This window comes from Zeus faber (assembly GCF_960531495.2).
Source record: "Zeus faber genome assembly, chromosome: 4".
Classification (NCBI taxonomy): Eukaryota; Metazoa; Chordata; class Actinopteri; order Zeiformes; family Zeidae; genus Zeus; species Zeus faber.
In genome coordinates this window covers 7117318-7136110 of record NC_137191.1, presented here as the reverse complement: position 1 = coordinate 7136110, position 18793 = coordinate 7117318, and the positions used below count along the sequence as shown (strand labels likewise).

Genomic DNA, 18793 nt, shown 5'->3' with positions numbered 1-18793 from the left:
CAATGTACAATGTACCTAAAAAAAAGAAATTATATATATATATATATATATATATATATATATATATATATATATATATTCTGCATGAGAAATATATGTACACATGTTTATAAGCAGAGTGAACAGGAAAATATATACGGCGGTGCAAAAAGATAGTTGTAACAGTGGTGTAACAGCCAAATTGAGACAATTTTCCCTGCTTGCTTTTCTAAAGTTTTCCCAAAAATGTCTTCATTTTTTATATCACAATATTTTATATATTCCTCAAATTGGTTTATTTAATTTTTTAACTTTATTTGGTCACTTAAATCTGAGTGTTGTCGCGCTATTTATCTGCAGAGTTGAGAAGTGTCACCAAGAGAAAGCATTTCAGTGCTGACACGACACTTCCTGTTGAGTTTGAGCGAGTGCGCGTGTTCGTGCATGTGTGTGTGTGTGTGTGCGTGTGTGTGTGTGTGTGTCGTTACCTTGCCGTGCTACTATGAGACTGGCCATGCAGTCGGGGACGCTGGTGCCCGCTGCCAGGAAGGTGATGCCCATGATGACGTCAGGGATGCCCAGGGTGAATCCGATCACAGTCACCTGAAAGCAACGAGGAAGCCACGCCCTTAATCATCTGGTTCAATGCAGAGTATAAAGAAATGTTCCCAAAAAACAGTACTCAAAAAAATAAAACTCTACCTTTTAAATACATGCACAATTTCCGGCTTTTAAAATTTGAACAGTTGATACAGAGGCTTACTGCTTTATTATTAGTCATTTATTTTTACGTCTATTGTTTACTGCATATTGCCTTTTTCATATTCTAAACTTTTTTAATTATTTTCATAGGGCCACATTTTTTTTTTCTATTTTCTGTTTGTATTACTTTATTGTGATTGCCTGTTGTTCTTATGTGTGTGGTTGCAATTTCCCTCGAGGGATGAATAAAGCGTTCACATCTAATCTAATAAATAAAGCCTTAAGCCACGTCTGTCTGGTTAACAATTTCAACGTGTCCTCATTATTAAGTTGCAGCATTTCATTTCATTAAGTTTTCAATAACACTGGTATTACACTGCACATACTGTAATAATAATGATAATATCTATAGTTTATAGTAATAATATAACTATACTACATTTACCATCTATACCCTACATGCCAATAACAATAATTTATCTTTCTTATTTATTTATCTATATCTGACAATTTTTGTTGAGAATTTTTATTTTGACAATTTGTGTATATTTGAAAATTTAATGTGATTGTTGTTTAACTATATTTTCATTTTAATTGTACTTCACTTTTTTATTGTATTATTTTATATTTTATTAGTATTTTCATTGTAAATTTTTCGGTCTGTTATGCTTTTTTTAATGTCGATGGTCTGCAGTGGAACACCCCATACCTCATCAGAACAAACTCCTAGAATATGAAAATGTGCCAGGTGGAATAAACTGTTCCTGATTCCCATTTTTAAGTGTTCATCCCCTTTCAGTGTTTGTGATCAGACACTTTGAAGGAACTCCGACTCTGCCCGGTTTGGTGGAGCCGGCTGGTGTGGGGGTGGAGGACTGACCATCCAGACCATGATGTAGGACAGGGCCGCGATCCAGATGGTGGCCGTGATGAAGGACACCATGAACCACTTCTCCCAGCGCCGCTTGGCGCAGTTGGGCACGGTGAAGAAGAGCAGCAGGCAGAGCGGCCACATGAAGAGCCACTTGAGCTTGCTGCAGCCGCCCGCTGTGACCAGAGGGGATAAAGAACCGGGGTGAGAACCATGATATGGACGGTAAACAGGAGGACGAGCAAGGGGCCCCCAACAGAGCTCGGGGCGGGGCCCAACATGGGGTCTGTTTACTCCTCACTACATAGAGAGGGAATGGGAAAAGGTGGAAGAAGCATGGAGGGAGAGAGAGAGAGAGAGAGAGACAGACGGACAGACAGATAGACAGATACATCGATGGATACATAGATAGACAGACAGACAGACATCCAGATAGATAGATAGACAGACAGACAGACAGACAGACAGACAGATAGATAGATAGATAGATAGATAGATAGATAGATAGATAGATAGATAGATAGATAGATAGATAGATAGATAGACATAGATAGATAGATAGATAGATAGATAGATAGATAGATAGATAGATAGATAGATAGATAGATAGATAGATAGATAGATAGATAGATAGATAGATAGATAGATAGACAGATAGATAGAAAATTTGCAGTAAAACAATAGGTAAAAATAATGAAGCAATAAGAATAAAAATAGAAAGAATATATGCAATATACAATAGACCTCGAAATAACAAAACAAACAAAATAAAGAGAAAAATGAAGACATTATTTGGGAGACAAAGAGAAAGGGAAGTAAGGATCAAAGAGATTCAGCAATGCTGATGAAGGGCCCTAAACTGTCCAATAAAAAAGCAAATTTGGTGAAATTGTTGTTTAATTTGGTGACATCAATTTTTGTTGGCTAATTTCACTTTTTCAGGGAAGTCGGTCTGAGGTTCAGTACGAATACAGGATATATATACATACACATATATATATATATATATACACACACACCGATCAGCCACAACATTCAACCATCTGCCTAAATGTGTAGCTATCCCTTGTGTCACCAAAACAGCTGTGACCTGTGGAGGCATGGACTCCACAAGACCTCTGAAGGTGTCCTGTGGTATCTGGCACCCAGACGTTAGCAGCAGATCCTTTAAGTCCTGGAAGTTGGAGGTGGGGCCCCCATGGATCAGGCTTGTTGTTCCAGCACATCCCACAGACGCTCGATTGGATTGGACCCTAACCCCACCCATCCACATGATGTGGAAGAAAACATGATTCATCAGACCAGGTCAGCTTCTTCCATTGCTCCATGGTCCAGTTCTGATGCTCACGTGTCCATTGTAGGAGCTTTCAGGGGTAGGCAGGGGTCAGCATGGACACGCTGACCGCTCCCATACGCAGCAAGCTGTGATGCACTGTGTGTTCTGACACCTTTCTATCTTAGCAGCATTCACTTTTTCAGCAATCTGTGCTACAGTAGCTCTTCTGTGGGATCAAACCAGATCGGCTAGACTTTGCCCATGACCCTGTCACCGGTTCACCGGTTGTCCTTCCTTGGACCGCTTTTGGTAGGTACTAACCACTGCATACCGGGAACACCCCACAAGACCTGTCCTTTTGGAGATGGTCTGATCCAGTTGTCTAGCATCACAATGTGCTCCTTGTTGAAGTGGCTCAGATCCTTACGCTTGCCCATTTTCCTGCTTTCCTGCTTGCAACACATCAACTTCAAGAACTGACTGTTCACTCGCTGCCTAATATATCCCACCCCTTGACAGGTGCCATTGGAACGAGATGATGCAATGTTGATGCTTAATGTTGTGGCTGATCAGTGTGTAAATAACTAAATAAATAAACAAATAAACAAACAAACAAATAAATATATAATTATATCAGTTTAAAATCAAAAACATTTTCTTTAATATTCTTATAATATTTTTAATATTATTATAATACTTTATTTCCAATATCCATGATACAAGAAAACTTCCCATGAAACAGGGAAAATAATGTATAACATTTGTCACGCTCTAATTGCTCTTATAATGAGGATTTGGAGACCTAAAAACGGGGACACGGGCCATAAAAGGTTTGGTAGAACGTCCTTCCCTGCTCCTACCTGGGACTCTGAAAGGCACCAGGGGGCCGTCGCCGTCGTCCTCGCCCTCTCCTTCTCCTTCCTCGTCCTTTTCGTTGTCCTTGTTCTCGTCCTCCGTCTCGTCCCCGGGCTCGGCCCCCAAGTCCGCGCATCTCCCATTGAGCCCCCGCTCGGCCCCGCCCATCCCGTTCTCCACCACCCGCCGCTCCTGGGCCCTGGACGCCGAGTCCGAGTCGCCGTTGGTGATGCGGTTCACCCGTGTCTCTGTGGTGTTGATCACACGCTGCCTCTGGAAACCCATTGGCATGAGATGTTAACAAGGTGTGTGCGTGTGTGTTTGTGTGCATGTGTGTCCGTGTTTGGGTGTTTTTGTCTATACGAGGGGTCTCAAACTCAAGGTTTCTTCTCCTGGGCCCCTGAAGGAGAAGAAACCTTGAGTTCATGTGAGGTCATTGAACATAAAGGGGAAAACAAACCGTCTCACCATTTTGTTTATTTTTACACTGCTGTAGTGTCTAATAATACACAGCCTAATAATATTCATACACAGCCTAATAATAGTCATCCGTTAAATAACTCATCATAAAAAACAAGTACAAACAAGTAATCATAAAATAATACATAAAAAAAAAAAAAAAAGACAGAACTTGAAACAAAAAATCATTAAGATAATTAAAAAAAAAAAAAAAGTTCTATTCAATTTTATTCTGTTATATACAGTATATAAAGTATATTCTGAAAACATGCATGGAGTTATTAAGCATTTTGATTTTAAAATAAATTTGAAACATGTAGATGTGACCACGAGGCTGGTAATTTGAGTTCTTGTTTGACGGCAGCCCCTCACCACCCTCACCCTGAATACTCCAGGTAGACATGATACGCAATGCGGCAAAGGCACGAGCGGGGAAAAGGGAAAAAACAGAACAATTCCCACTGTCCAAAAGGGACAAGAAGAAGAGGATAATAGACAAAATCTGAACAGGAATGTGGGATGGGAGACGGAGAGACCGCACCTCGTTGATGAGCATGCGGGAGGCCATGGTGAGGCGCGTCCTGGGGGAGAAGTGGCTGGTGATCATGATCCTCATCCCGGCCTCGGAGAAGGAGAGCTGGTGGGGGTACGCCGACAGCAGCTCGTCCACCATCAGCACCGACGGCTTGCAGGGGAAGGTGGCTGTGCAGGGAAGGAACCCCCAAAATTATCCATCTGGCTTTAGACTCCGGACCCAAAGACTCGGGGGCGAATTCACAGAGAATTGCAACCGCTATCTGAGCCGCCTCAGCGTCCGGGAGGAGATAAGCGCAAACGCGGCCATTAAGTTTTGCAGCTGAGTGCAGTTTGCCCTTGTTTTGCGTCTGATCGCAATTATCCATGTGGCAAAGTATAAATGGAGGCTTTGCGCCAAGAACTAAGTAGGCAGGACAACAGCAGAGAGGGGGAGAAAAATGAAACTCTCTTGGCCCTGACCAACAACGTGCAACGAGGCTTTCCTCAAAACATCAAGCAAGGAATACAGACGTGAAAGAGAGAAACCGTATTCGGGATTTAATATCCCGGTCTGTCAGCACTGTAAAAGACAACCACACGATTTGAAGCAGAGGACAAAAGAAAAAAATATCACAATGCCTCAAAAGCTTCCCAAATGGGACGCCCTTTATAAATGCGCTTCAGTTACCACCAGCTCTTTGCAGATGGTAATTATTTCTGACTATTCGTGCTGGTGTTTGTGAATTTGGACTTTTCGTCCAATAAGGCTCATTTGCATAGAAAGGGGCCAGTTTTGCGCCAACTGTAAGCATAATACCTAATTTAAATAGGTGCAAATAGCACCGGAGCACCGAGGACGCTGTTTGCTAGGCAGCGCAGTTAGGGGTGCATTTCACTTCTTTGTGCAGGTTTAGCGGCCCCAAAGCAGCGCAACCCATTTGTGAATTTGTCCCGGAGACTGAAATTTCAAATGTCCATTATTTTTTCCCTTGACCTTGAAGTTCCTGCCAGGATGCCTTATGCAGCACATCTCCAGCTCTCAGAGATTTAAATGTTCATACTTTTGCAGACGGAGCTTTAAATTTGAAGGAAAATTAACAGTTTTTAAGTTCGGACGGGTTAGTATGAGTATTTTTGAGGATCTTTTTTCTACGGGTGAAAAGTGAGTTGAGTTCATCCACAATATTAATTTTTCTTAGTTGAACTTGACTAATCTTCAAGGCCTTTTTACTACATTTTGACTGAAATAATTGAATATATGAAATGCCTGTGTTGAAATTTATTAAGGCAATTAAATTACTTGTAAGGCATAAAACTGAATTAAAGACATTTCTACTTTTTTAAGGACCTCTGGACCCACTATTATTAGTCAAGGATAGTTCCAGCAATTTAATTTTGTGCCGACACAACATTTGTGCTCATCACACTTCTATATGATCAATCAATATTTTCCCCTTTTTTTATCCTGGAACTACCAGTCAAAGTTGGACGACAAAAGACGGCAAATAATGATTTTCTAAGCTTTGAGGCCGTAACTTACACCTAGACTTTGTGCTTAACACTAAATAAAAAACTGATTCTCCAACTTCTCCTTCTCCTTCTTCTTCTTCTTCTTCTTCTTCTTCTTCTCCTCACCTTTCTTGAGCAGCACGGCCGTGGCGTCGCAGGTCACGTTCTCCTCCAGATCAGTGCTTCCCGTCAAACCGTTGGCGAAGTTGACCGAGTTCTTCCGGCGGTCAAAGTAGCGCTGCGCCCTGCCGTTGAACCTGGAGACAGCGGGTCGGCACAAAGATCCGTTTCAAGTCCTTCTACATATTTATGAGCTCAAATCAGTTTTTTTTTTTTTGTTTTTTTTCTTATTTATCGCTGATCCCGGACGGCTGTGTAACGATGTGTCGTGTTTGAGATGACACGGATCTTTTTAACTCTCATATGCAGTTTATTGAATGTAGTAAAGCATTTCAGTCACAGGAGAAACAAGCCTTTATTTCCGAAAAGCACTTTGACAAATGTTGAGAGTGAACTGCACCTACTTCATCATAAGAATGTAGACTGAATACATGAGGATCAGGACCAGAGACTCCCACCTGAATGCATAGAAACACACAAAAACAGGCTCAGTAAAGACTTTAACGACACTAAAAGCGTATTATTATATGATGATGATTATTATTGTTATTATTATTATTATTATTATTATTATTATTATTATTATTATTATTATTATTATTATCTACACACCAAGACACCTTCTCATCGTAGATGAACTGTGGAGACAAGAAAGGACATTCATTTATTGATTGTTGACTTTTATAATAGTTATATATTGTTATATAGTTGTATATATACAGTATATACAGAATATATATATATATATATATATATATATGCTTTTTTTGCATCAGCAGTGCGCATACTGTGTCCGTGCATCTGTAAATGTCCATTGTATATATCTATATAGAGTTTCTTTATAATAATACTCATATCTTTATTTATGTGGCACTTATAAACCTAGGCCAAAGAGTGCTGCACTGATTTTTTCTTTAAATTATAAAAGAAAACTGTGTGAAATAGATCATATAAGTGAGAAAAATAACCAAATTTAAAATCCCTTGAAATATTGATAGTTAAAAAAAAAAACATAAATGAATAAATAAATATAAAAGCGACAATAAGTGAACCTGAGTGACACTATAAAACCACAGGATTTATTCTTCCTTCACATTCTGTCTCAGATTTTCCTATTTGTTTCTTATTATGTCTCGTATTATTACACCGAGCACGGTGTTTGTAGTTTGCCGCTGAGCATTTCACCGCACATGGCACAAGTTTCAAACTGACAACCTTGTAATATGCCACACCCTCCACTAGTGGGCGTGACCCATACAGGGCTCAGGGTGGGCCAGGAGAGGTTCGGAAGTGCGACTGCTCTTGTATTCATTACCATCATAATCCAAAGAGAGGTAGTAACTTGGATAAATCATTCATCCAGTCAATTTCTGCACTGATTTAGATGGTTTGTGCTGCGGCACGCTCAACGCTTAACATGCAAAATCCCAGATTATCCCGTGACATGCAGTCACATCAAACCTATGTGAGCTCGCGTGTCTTTTGCTGTGTGTGTGTGTGTGTGTGTGTGTGTGTGTGAATTTGTTGTGAGGGAACACAATGTCAGGCCTGCAGCACGTTAAGCTAATTGGAGTGGAGAAATGTTGGGTGATGCCGTCTGCATCTGTGGCAGATTAACGAGCCATGTGATGTCAAGCCAGTCAGGCCAAAAAACATAGCACACGTTTTGCTAATTCCAATATCTTATTTCTGTGTGCTGGCATGCGAGAATGCACTACATCGTGCGTGTGTGTGTGTGTGTATGTGTGTGCCTTACCACAATGAGGGCCACGATGGAAAACGTGTAATAAATAGAATCCCGGAGCAGCGTCCAATGAGAGAGCCTCACCGCCTGCAAGCAGAGCGATAGACAGAGGTTCAAATAAAACTCTCACACCTTCCTCCATTAACAAAGCTCAAGGGCAGCGCGGCGTCTCGCACCAGTAACGCCTTCAACTTATTGCCCCGCTGAGGCGAAAACGTGAGTGCCCCAGACGTGACCTCGCCGCCGTCATCTGAAATCTTTTAAAAAAAAAGGCCAGCGGAGCGCGAGCTTCCCATCGTGGGAACGGCACGGCGGCGTCGACCAGCTTCAGGGGTGCAATGCAGGGGGCCCATTGCGTCGCAGTTACCCTCGGCAACCCCGGCCTTAGAGGGAGGGGTCAGGGGTCGCTTCCCCGACAAGCCATTCCCCGGCGCAGAGTCGAATTCGGCCGCTGTGAGGACGCTGTCCTTGTGGAGCTGCCTGCCGTCCTGCCACGTAAAGCATTGTACAACGATGCTTTTGTATAGAACATAGGCGGCTGTTGCCAAACCAAAGCTGGTAAACAGGAGATGGACGGCTGACCTTGAGAGTATTAAGATGATTTTAATACCGTCCATCCTTCCAAGCCCCCCAAATCCAAGCCCGCCCCGCTAGCCCCCAGGCTTTCCCTCACACTATCTCACTATCGTTACGTAATCCACAATCTGTGATTGCATCACTGCATTTGTAGCGCAGTGGACTGTGTGTATATATACTGTGTGTATATATATATATATATATATATATATATATATATATATATATATATATATATAAAATATATATATATATATATATATATATATATATATATATACTGTATATTGCATAGTGCAAGGAGAGCTTATCCTTGCACAGTGTCAGGCTCACTTTTGTCCCAGGCATGTCAACCTGCATCAGAGGGAGAGATTCAGCCTCCATTTCCACTCAACGCTTTGGTTTATGCGGCACAAAGCACGGAGGACACAAAGAGAAAAGCAGCCCCCTCCAATATGCATGTACAGCTGTGACGGAGCACATGTGGCTGCTTCAGTGGGGGAGGGAAGAAAGAACAAAACAAACTTCTACAAGTAGAATATCCAAACAGACAGGGCCTTTTTTTTTTTTGTACGTTCTGCTGCAGGCCACTGCTGTAAAAGAAAACACAAAGAAAATAAAGAATAATGATCCGCTTTACGTTGTCTGCAGAGCTGATGAATGCCTGGTCAGCGTCATGACTCCGCCTAATGAGATCGGACCGAACTGAGGTTCCAGATGAAGCAAACACAGAGAGTTTGTCGAAGCCCCGTAAGTTGCCGGTCACCACGCGCTCTGGAAGCCGGATCTGGAGAGCATGTGTCCGAGGGAAGAGACGGGACCGGAGCTCACATCATTCTGGATCGACAAACAGGCTCCGGCAGCCGCTGCAGGACTCCACGGACACGCAGGAGGGAGGACCAAAATGTCACCCGGGTTCACGAAAAGCAAAGCGGTTCCCAAAGCTCATGGTTGAGCAGGGCTTGGAAGACGGCTTGGGCCTTCACCAGGACAAAGTGCGTGACCAGATAGTTAGTGACCGTGGTGACCAGTGGGTGCGGTGGAAGCCATCTTTGACTCACCCCGCTTCTAGAGGTGGAGCGAGCCCTTGGAGGATTCTTGTGAAGGAAACAGAATTATTGTGAAGGAAACAGGATTATTGTTAAGGAAGCAGGATTCTTGTTAAGGAAACAGGATTCTTGTGAAGGAAACAGGATTATTGTGAAGGAAACAGGATTCTTGTTAAGGAAACAGGATTCTTGTGAAGGAAACAGGATTCTTGTTAAGGAAAGAGCATCTTGTTAGGGAAACAGGATTCTTGTTAAGGAAACAGGATTCTTGTGAAGGAAACAGGATTCTTGTGAAGGAAACAGGATTCTTGTTAAGGAAAGAGCATCTTGTTAGGGAAACAGGATTATTGTTAAAGAAACAGGATTCTTGTCAAGGAAACAGAATTCTTGTTAAGGAAACAGGATTCTTGTCAAGGAAGCAGGATTATTGTTAAGGAAACTGGATTCTTGTTAAGGAAACATGATTCTTGTGAAGGAAACAGGTTTATTGTTAAGGAAACAGGGTTCTTGTGAAGGAAACAGGATTCTTGTTAAGGAAACATGATTCTTGTTAAGGAAACTGGATTCTTGTTAAGGAAACAGGATTCTTGTGAAGAAAACATGATTCTTGTCAAGGAAACAGGTTTATTGTTAAGGAAGCAGGGTTCTTGTGAAGGAAACAGGATTCTTGTTAAGGAAACAGGATTCTTGTGAAGGAAACAGGATTCTTGTCAAGGAAACAAGGTTCTTTCCAGGAACGTCCTACTGTATCTCAGGATCCCACAATTTGCACTTATTCGCGGCCAAAGACAGAAGTACAAGTTTAAATCCATGTGAAATACTGATCTACGTGTAAACAGGCCACTTCAGGAATAAATAACAGTAAAAAGGTTAAAAAAAAAACATTGCAGTCGTTTTCTTAAATAAAGGACTGCAAAACAGCTTCATGCAAGGAACATGAAATTTTCATGAGTGTGACTTTTCATATTTTGACAATTCATGGATTCATCTGCTTAGAAATGCCACCATTAGTACAGAGTCCCGTGACAGAGCACGTGGCACCGCGCACGATGTAATCCTGACACGTGAACAAACGTACAAATGGAATAATTACAGAACCACCAGCTGACGAAGGTAAAGCTGCACTTTGCCTTCCACCGTACACCCAGGATCACCTGGGAGCCCGTTTTTGTCGCGTGCGTGTGGCTCGCATGCAAATGTCGTGCATGCATAAACTCACCGCACGTGTCCATGTAAAGTGCACGCTCTCGTATTAAGCATTACGCATGCACGCGCGAACGGGCTGGAGGTTCACCGAGTTTAACATCCGAAAGGTCACGCCGCGCCAAGTGCCAGACGGCGGCGCGAAGCGGCTCAGACGGTACCAACCTGGCCGGCGAACAAGCCGCACACGCCGATGATGCAGAGGATGTTGAAGACAGCCGATCCCACGATGGTGCCCACGCCCACGTCGCCTTTGGTGATGAACACCCCTGAGAGAGGGAGCGGGCGCACACACACACATACACACACACACACACGCGCACGCGGCCGCACACACACACACACACACACACACACACACAAATGTCAACAACTCCATCATTATTTTCAAGGGTAACACGCACTCATCAAACTCAAGAGCTAACTGCACGGTCTGCCAGCAGAAGCACCATGCCGCATGCAGGATCCCAGTTTTAGGGACAAAAAACGCAACTGCCGTAAAAACGCAACGAAGCTCTTAGAGCCTCCATCGTCCCCGAAGTTAGGGTTTTAAAACGCTCGCAGGCGCCCTCCGGAAAGGCACACTGCTTTAATTTCCGGGCCTTCGTGTAGAGTTTGTTGTGTTGGATAGTCCCCCTTCTAGACTCTGCCTTGATGTTGGCTCAGTGCATACAGTGAACAGCGCCGTACACACACATGCTCTTGATCAAAAATAAAAAGAGAACGACAAAAGAAAGATGTCGTTCGCGCCTATTATGTAAGATGATCACACTCTCTAACGTGAACACCACGTGATTTCATATCGTGAAAGGAGATTTGTTTGCGTTTTCTTGGCGGCTGGGATAAAGGCATTACAGCTTTCCCTCAAAGCCAATGCAAGCTATTGTGCGGGGAACAGAGGAATGAATAGAGGAGGAGGCGGAGGAAGAGGAGGAGGAGGAAGAGGAGGAGGAGGAGGAGGAGGAGGAAGAGGAGGAGGAGGAACACGGGGTGGGGGGGGGACAGAAGGGACAGAAAGACTGAAAGCAAAGGAGACGGGAGTGTTACCTATGACGGAGGTGAAGAGTTCAGGAGCAGAGCTGCCGGCAGCCATGAACGTCGCCCCCGCTACGTCCTCACTGAGATTGAGACGCTGATAGATAGATGGATAGATAGATAGATAGATAGACACAGACAGACAGACAGACAGATAGACAGATAGACAGATAGACAGATAGATAGATAGATAGATAGATAGATAGATAGATAGATAGATATATAGATAGATAGATAGATAGATAGATAGATAGATGGATGGATGGATAGAGAACAATCAACAACCATGCAGCACAAGACAATGATCAATACTACAAATATACTAATAACATAGAAATAAAACATTAATAAACATCATCATTTTTGGGAGATGTGTGAGCGTCTGGAACCCGGAGCTCTCTGATGACATCATTCATCACGTAGAGGAAGACGCAGGTCGATCCCGTGGTTCCTACCTCACATATCTTCTCCAGCGAAGGAACGAAGTAGTCGTCGCAGACCAGGGCCAGCGCACAGAACATGTAAATGGTCTGAGAAGGGAAAGGGCGGAAAGGATTCAGTGCACGTCAACAGGACGCTCCGTGTCTTTAAGTAAACCGTCTGTCCTCAGATTATGACATCCGTGTCACAAAACGCTTTCCATGATATTTACTACTTGTTATTATTATTGTCATCTCGCAAACATTGCACAGAAAACAATGCATGACCTTGCACTGCAATGTACATAAATAGATATATATAGTTTCTGTTGTTAGTGTATTTTTTAATGCTGTATATACATTTATATTTTTTACTTAATGTAATTTTAATTGTATTCATACATTTTTTCATATTTTATTTTATATTTATTTTATTTTATTTACAGAAACATTTCAATACATGCTGTACAGTGCAATATGTACATGTGACAACGAAATATTTTGAATCTTTCTTTGAATCATCGACTTTGTTAATACAAAAAAAAAAAAAGACAAGGTACAGAGTTGTCACATCAAAAAAATAAAAAATAAAAAGTACACGGCTCATAGAACAATGGGAAAAAAACGACTTTGTAAAAAAGCCCAAATGAGATCTTGGCGGGCACTCTGGGGCGAGGGATTGAAAAGCCGTACGGTTGTCAGGGCTGTATCCATTAAGAAACAGTGCCCAGAACGCCCCATCAACTTCGCTTCAGGACCCATCTTCCTCTGACAAGTTGTCGAAACGCGGTATTCCCACGATGAAGACCATTTCCATCAAACTCAGTTGCCTCTTATGGTGAAGGGCCCCTCCGTCGCTGTGAATTCATAGCTGATTGCCAGACGCATCGCAGTTGAACTAAGGTACCGGCGTATGGAATCAGGCGATCGTGGCCCTTACGGCGCGGTAAGCCCGGGGCAGGAAACAAACCCATTTCTGGTTCGGTTCCTCTGTAAAAGAGGGGAGTCAACTCGGAGGGAACCACCACCCCTGCGCCTCCAAGGACACCACGGGTCAAAACGCCTCCGTATGACGTCATCTGACGCGGCAACTAACCCAGTGAGCCTTCAGCCGGGGAGAGGGGGGGGATCCCGACAAATCCTCCCATCAATGGTCTTAACGCGGCAGAATGGATGGTGTCCTCTACATAATCTAGCGCACGAAGGGCTTTTACAGTAAATTGCACACGTGTGCCTTGTGTACGGCTGCATTAAGACCCGTCACATGCAGCCCTGCATTATGCGTACGACACGAGGCAGGAACCGGGATTGGGTGAGCGGACGACAAGGACAAGAATTACCAGTGGGTTGAGAAAGGCCCCTGTTTGTGCTGAGCGGTGGAGGAGGCCGGACTCACATCTGGGTCCTTAGGGGACTGATAGAAATACTGATATTCGGGGAACCCGACGTGACGCTGTCGTGTTTCCGTTGGCTGCGGGTTCAGGTATCAGGACATTTTTACACGTACGAGGCCCCGAGCCCGGTATGGGACCAGACACCTTTATCGGTAGAGTAGCGTTCTGCTGAAATTCACGGCCGTGAAAATTGCCTTCTTCCGCATAATTGACAATTTTTTTTTGTAAATAAAATAATAAATTGGTGCAAAGCGCCGAAGTGCACTGTGCCTAGCCGAGTCTTGCCAACTTTACAGTTTGTTTCCATGGTGCCGGAGCTGAAATCAACAGCACAACGCCCCTTTAGAAAAACTGCCGTAACGACCACAAGCAGCGACGGCGTTCGTCTTGGTCATTTCCGTCGATGCAAGGAGCCGCGGTCTTGTCCACGCACCCATCTGGCATTTTTTTGGCATATGTATATGAAATGATGGTAATACCGTAGAGTGAATGTTAAGCCCGTCTCAGTGAGCCTTTTAACTATGGCACAGTTGGATGTTTATTTTTTTTGGGGGGGGGGGGGGGGGGGGGGGTGCAGACATAGAACACCGGGCACCGGATGAAACGGGGCTGCGTGTGATGACAAAAAAGACTGAGTGCGCTCAAAAAGTTGCATTCAATCGTCGTCGTGAAATGTGGCTCCTTTTCTTTTAAAATCCGTGAAATCTGTTATTTTTGAGAATCTAGGTCCGTGAAATTCAGCAAATTTGACCGTGATTTTGGTAGGTACAGTATATGATCACCTGCATTGGCTTAAACTGTTGATGGTTAATATGGTGCAGAAGGTGAAATGACATGTGAGTCTGTCTTTTTCTGCTAACGAGTATAGACTAGTTCCGCTCCACACTGGAGATATGTGTCCAAAATCCCACATAGGAGACCATGAGGCATTGAGTAAACGCTGCTGCTGGTGGTTAAGGTGCACGACGAGTTTCTTCTCATAGGTATGAAGGGGTGGTGGAGGTTGCAGGCGGTCAGAGGTTGTATCTAACTCTGGTCGTGAGCTTTTGAGGGAACAATTCGTATATGCAAACAACTCATATGACGACGACGCGCGGCAGACGTGAGAGTCCTAAACCCTTGAGCTCGGTGACATCTGTCAGCGCGGGGACGATTCTGCGGCGTTATGTGATTCCAGCAGTATTCCAGTACGTTAAGACTTTGGCACAGACCACAAGTGGGTCAGCGTTGCATCCGGGGAAGAAGAAAACGTGCAAAGGAAAATAAAGAGCAATTCAGCTTCAACACCAAAGCACTTAACAACTGCTCTCTCGGTTCCGGCGTAATCCAATGCCAGGGGGGCGGATCAGTCAATGATGACTTCTATTTACTGTACGTTGGGGCTTTACTTGTTGCTGTGTCACTATGGAATAAAGCAAAAAAATGAAATAAAATGAGAAGCAAACCAGAGGGTTTTAATCCAATGTTATATCTGACTCGCAGGCCGCATCACATATGCTCTTACAGATGGAGCATCACTCTGAGGAAATAAGCCCCAGGGCCACTTGAGGTCAATTTTGTCCATTTATTAAATTCAAATATAAATCTAGCATTCAAAGGATTATTTTTCTGCGGGGTAAGAACTTTGACAAGTTTTTTTAAACCGTTACAGAAAAGGCCTGAAGCTAACACTAAAATAGAATAGAATAGAATAGAAAGCTTTTATTGTCATTGTATAGAGTACAACAAAATTAGGAGTGCTACTGCTGATCAGTTCATTAAAAGACAGAGAAACAAAAACAGAACAGAACAAAACAACCTGAGCAGCAGAATAACCACAGCCACCAACACAGGTTCTAAAATAGTAGTAGAAAAAATAGCCAGTAGAATAAATAAATGCAATATAATTTTACGCTAAAATAAGTTTACTTGTTGCACTAGAATAAACCTAATTTAAAACAATTAATACAAGAAAATCTGTAATTATTGCACTACTGTAGATTCAATAGGTTTGGCCTAGAAGGGCAGTCATCATATTGCACATGGGGGGTCATTCAATGCTTGTTGGGGTTGAGTGCGCTTATGGCCCCGGGAAAGAAACTGTTCTTAAGTCTGGTGGTCCGTGCTTTGATAGACCAGGAGCACCTGCCAGAGGGCAACAGGTCAAACAGGTGGTGTTCAGGATGAGAGGACTCCTTTGAAATGTTTTTGGCTCTACCGAGGCAGCGGGAGCTGGAGATGTCTTCCAGGGAGGGCGGAGGGCAGCCGAAGATTTTCTGTGCGGTGTTGATGACCCTCTGAAGAGCTCTCCTGTCTGCTGCTGAGCAGCCGGCGTGCCGTTCTGCTATACAGTACGCCAGTACACTCTCGACGGAGGAGGGGTAGAAGGCCACCGGCAGATTTTCATCCAGCCTGTTTTTCTTGGTGGGAACCCTTTTCCATACAGTCCTTGTTGATGCAAAGTGGGGGAGGGTCTGCTCTGTGCTTCCTGAAGTCAGTGATGCGTTTCTTTGTTTTTGTGGTGTTCAGTGTTAGGTTGTTTACTGAGCACCACACTGTCAATTTCTGGACCTCGTCTCAGAAGGCCGACTCGTGTCCTCCTTAGATAAGTCCGACTACAGTGATGTCAACCGCAAATTTGATGATGGTGCTGGTGGGGTGGGTTTGAGTGCAGTCATAGCTGTATAGAACATAGTCTCATGATCTCAGCACACAGCCTTGTGGAGGGCCGGTGCAGCGTGTGGCGGTGGAGGAGAGGTGGGGGCCAAGTTTAACAATTTGTGGACGGCTGGTGAGGGAATCCTTTATCCAGGTGAAGGTGGGAAGGGGAGTGTCTACATCAGACAGTTTGCCGACTAGTATGTCCGGAATGATTGTATTAAATGCTGAGCTAAAGTCCATGAAAGTCTTTACATAGCACCCCCTGCGTGCTAGGTGAGAGAGATGTGAAGAGCTCTGGCGATAGCGTCTTCCATGGACCTATTTGTAAGCAATCTGATGTGGGTCCAAGGTGGGAGGGAGGCTGGCTTTGATGTGCTGCGAGACCAGTCTCTCAAAACCCTTCATGATTAATCATGTGAGTGCGATCGGTCTGTAGTTGTTAAGACTGTCGATGGATAGCTTTTTGGGAACAGGGATAATGATGGCTAACTTTAGGAAGGGTCAGAGGAGGGGCTTGTGCAAGGGAAAGATTAAAGGGACTGAAAACATGTCTGGCTGATGGAGGCAGTGTAATTATGTATGGCCTTTTTAGCTCAAAGCGAGCAAAGAAGCAGTTCAGTTTCTCTGCCAGCGAGGCGTCGGCGTTGACAGTCACAGGGTTGCTGCACTTATAGTTTGTGATGTGCTGTATTCCCTGCCACACCCGCCGTGGGTCATTGTCTGGGAGATGGTCCTAGATTTTTCTCTTATAGGCCTCCTTGGGGTCTGTGGTTTAAAGGGTGGTGTGGTTTGAGCAGCCACACCTGTCCTGGGTCTGGGTAATTGGGCCCAGGATCACTGTGGCTGTATACCTGTTGCTCGTTAGAATAATCAACAAGCAACAGGTAAAACCCCCATCCCCACACACACACACACACACAGGAGAGGAGCCCATGTCATGACATGTTGTCCAGCTGCTCCGGGATTGTTCCATCTAGCCAACTCTTTACAATAACCTGGTGTGTTTCAACCCCATTGTCTGAGTCTCTGTGTCGGAGGGCCCTGAAAATGCCACTCGGGTGGCGTGTGGCAGGGGAAATTGCCACAGCATTTTTGATGCGTCTCCTTCAGCCGGCTCTAGCAGTGCTGTACTGGGCCCTATCACCTGACCTGAAGGCAGTGTGGCAGTCTCTGAGAGGTGTCTGGACTTTGCTTGTCATCCAGGGTTTCTGGTTGGGAAACACCCCGATACGCTTGTCAAAATTACATTGTCAGCGCAGTTCTTGATGTCGAACAGAACAGTTTCTGTGCATTTCTCTAAGTCCTGTTGTTCGAATTCATTCCATTCTGTTCAAGCAAAGCAGTCCTAAAGGAAAGACTCTGCCAAGTCTCTGCACTTACATAAATAAACTGCAATGGCCTCGGACAGATGCTATGAGAAGGAAACATACACATTGACAGGGTACTGGTACTGGATAATATAGAAGGTTTTACATTTCTCAGCTGTTACTCGGTTTACTAAGACGTTTACTCAAAGTGAAGTATATTTTCCCCAATACAAGTCATATATTGTAGGATTTCTTAAGAACGCTGGGTCTGGATTTCCTAAATAAATATATAATCTATAATCCATCACAAGAGATGAGTTCTCTGCAGAATTACAAATATAGCACCGCTGCAGGTGCTCATGGTAAAAACTTTACACTTCCTGGCAAAATATAATAAAACTTACATTGAGTCTTGCAATATGAAATAGCATTGAAAGGTCTGAAATAGCATCACTAGTGATGATTCATACTTTTAGTTTTACAACACTATGGGAGTTCTGAAAAAAAAAGTTTATTTTCAGTTGCCCTCAAGCGGAAGACACAAGGGGAAGCTCGGTGAGAGGGTGCACACTATGCAGCGACATTGCCTATAGGTTCAAAAACCGAGATGTTTCTTTTCAAAATAGTCCATTCAGTAGCTCTGGGGGTTCTGTTTCTATGGACCGTGCGTTTCCCCCAAGACGCCGACTCGTTGGCGCAGGGTTCCATTATGGCCGCCTAAAACATTCCCTGGAGACACAGTGAGTTGGAGCATCACAACATGGGTCCTCCTGTACAACACTGGAACACACTCGGCCTGCTCCCTGGAGGCCGCGGCATGCGTCGGCCAAGATACACAAAGAGACCTCTTTCCATTGGGAAACCAAAAACTGGCTCGCAGAGGAGCTGATCTGCACGCCTCCGACATCTCCACGGCGCGCAGTGAGTAATCGCAGGATATCCGGAAGCATTGAGCCAACACCCGACATGGAACTAAACCAAAAATAAATAATAAAAGTATGAAAGCCTCCTGGTGGAAAATGGAGCAGCTTGGAGAGCGACTTGCAGATGAGGCTTGTCAATGCAAATGCATTTGTTTGGCCTCTCTTCGAAAAATGATCTCAAAACAGCGAGGGGTTGCTACGCTGCCCCCTGGTGGA

General features: G+C 44.0%; 1 protein-coding gene across 1 annotated transcript in view; it reads right to left on the bottom strand.

The window, feature by feature from the left end:
- LOC307229033 (sodium/potassium/calcium exchanger 3-like) overlaps positions 1-18793 on the bottom strand; it is a gene marked incomplete at both ends in the record, with an annotated part of 56019 nt that overhangs the window by 3016 nt on the left and 34210 nt on the right. Inside the window, 11 exons of the mRNA XM_079998906.1 lie at positions 468-582; positions 1562-1728; positions 3689-3956; positions 4684-4844; positions 6294-6424; positions 6692-6745; positions 6900-6925; positions 8044-8118; positions 11025-11128; positions 11907-11991; positions 12350-12424. Of these exons, the coding sequence (XP_079855032.1) occupies positions 468-582; positions 1562-1728; positions 3689-3956; positions 4684-4844; positions 6294-6424; positions 6692-6745; positions 6900-6925; positions 8044-8118; positions 11025-11128; positions 11907-11991; positions 12350-12424 (1261 nt within the window). The remainder of the gene's footprint in view (positions 1-467; positions 583-1561; positions 1729-3688; positions 3957-4683; positions 4845-6293; positions 6425-6691; positions 6746-6899; positions 6926-8043; positions 8119-11024; positions 11129-11906; positions 11992-12349; positions 12425-18793) is intronic.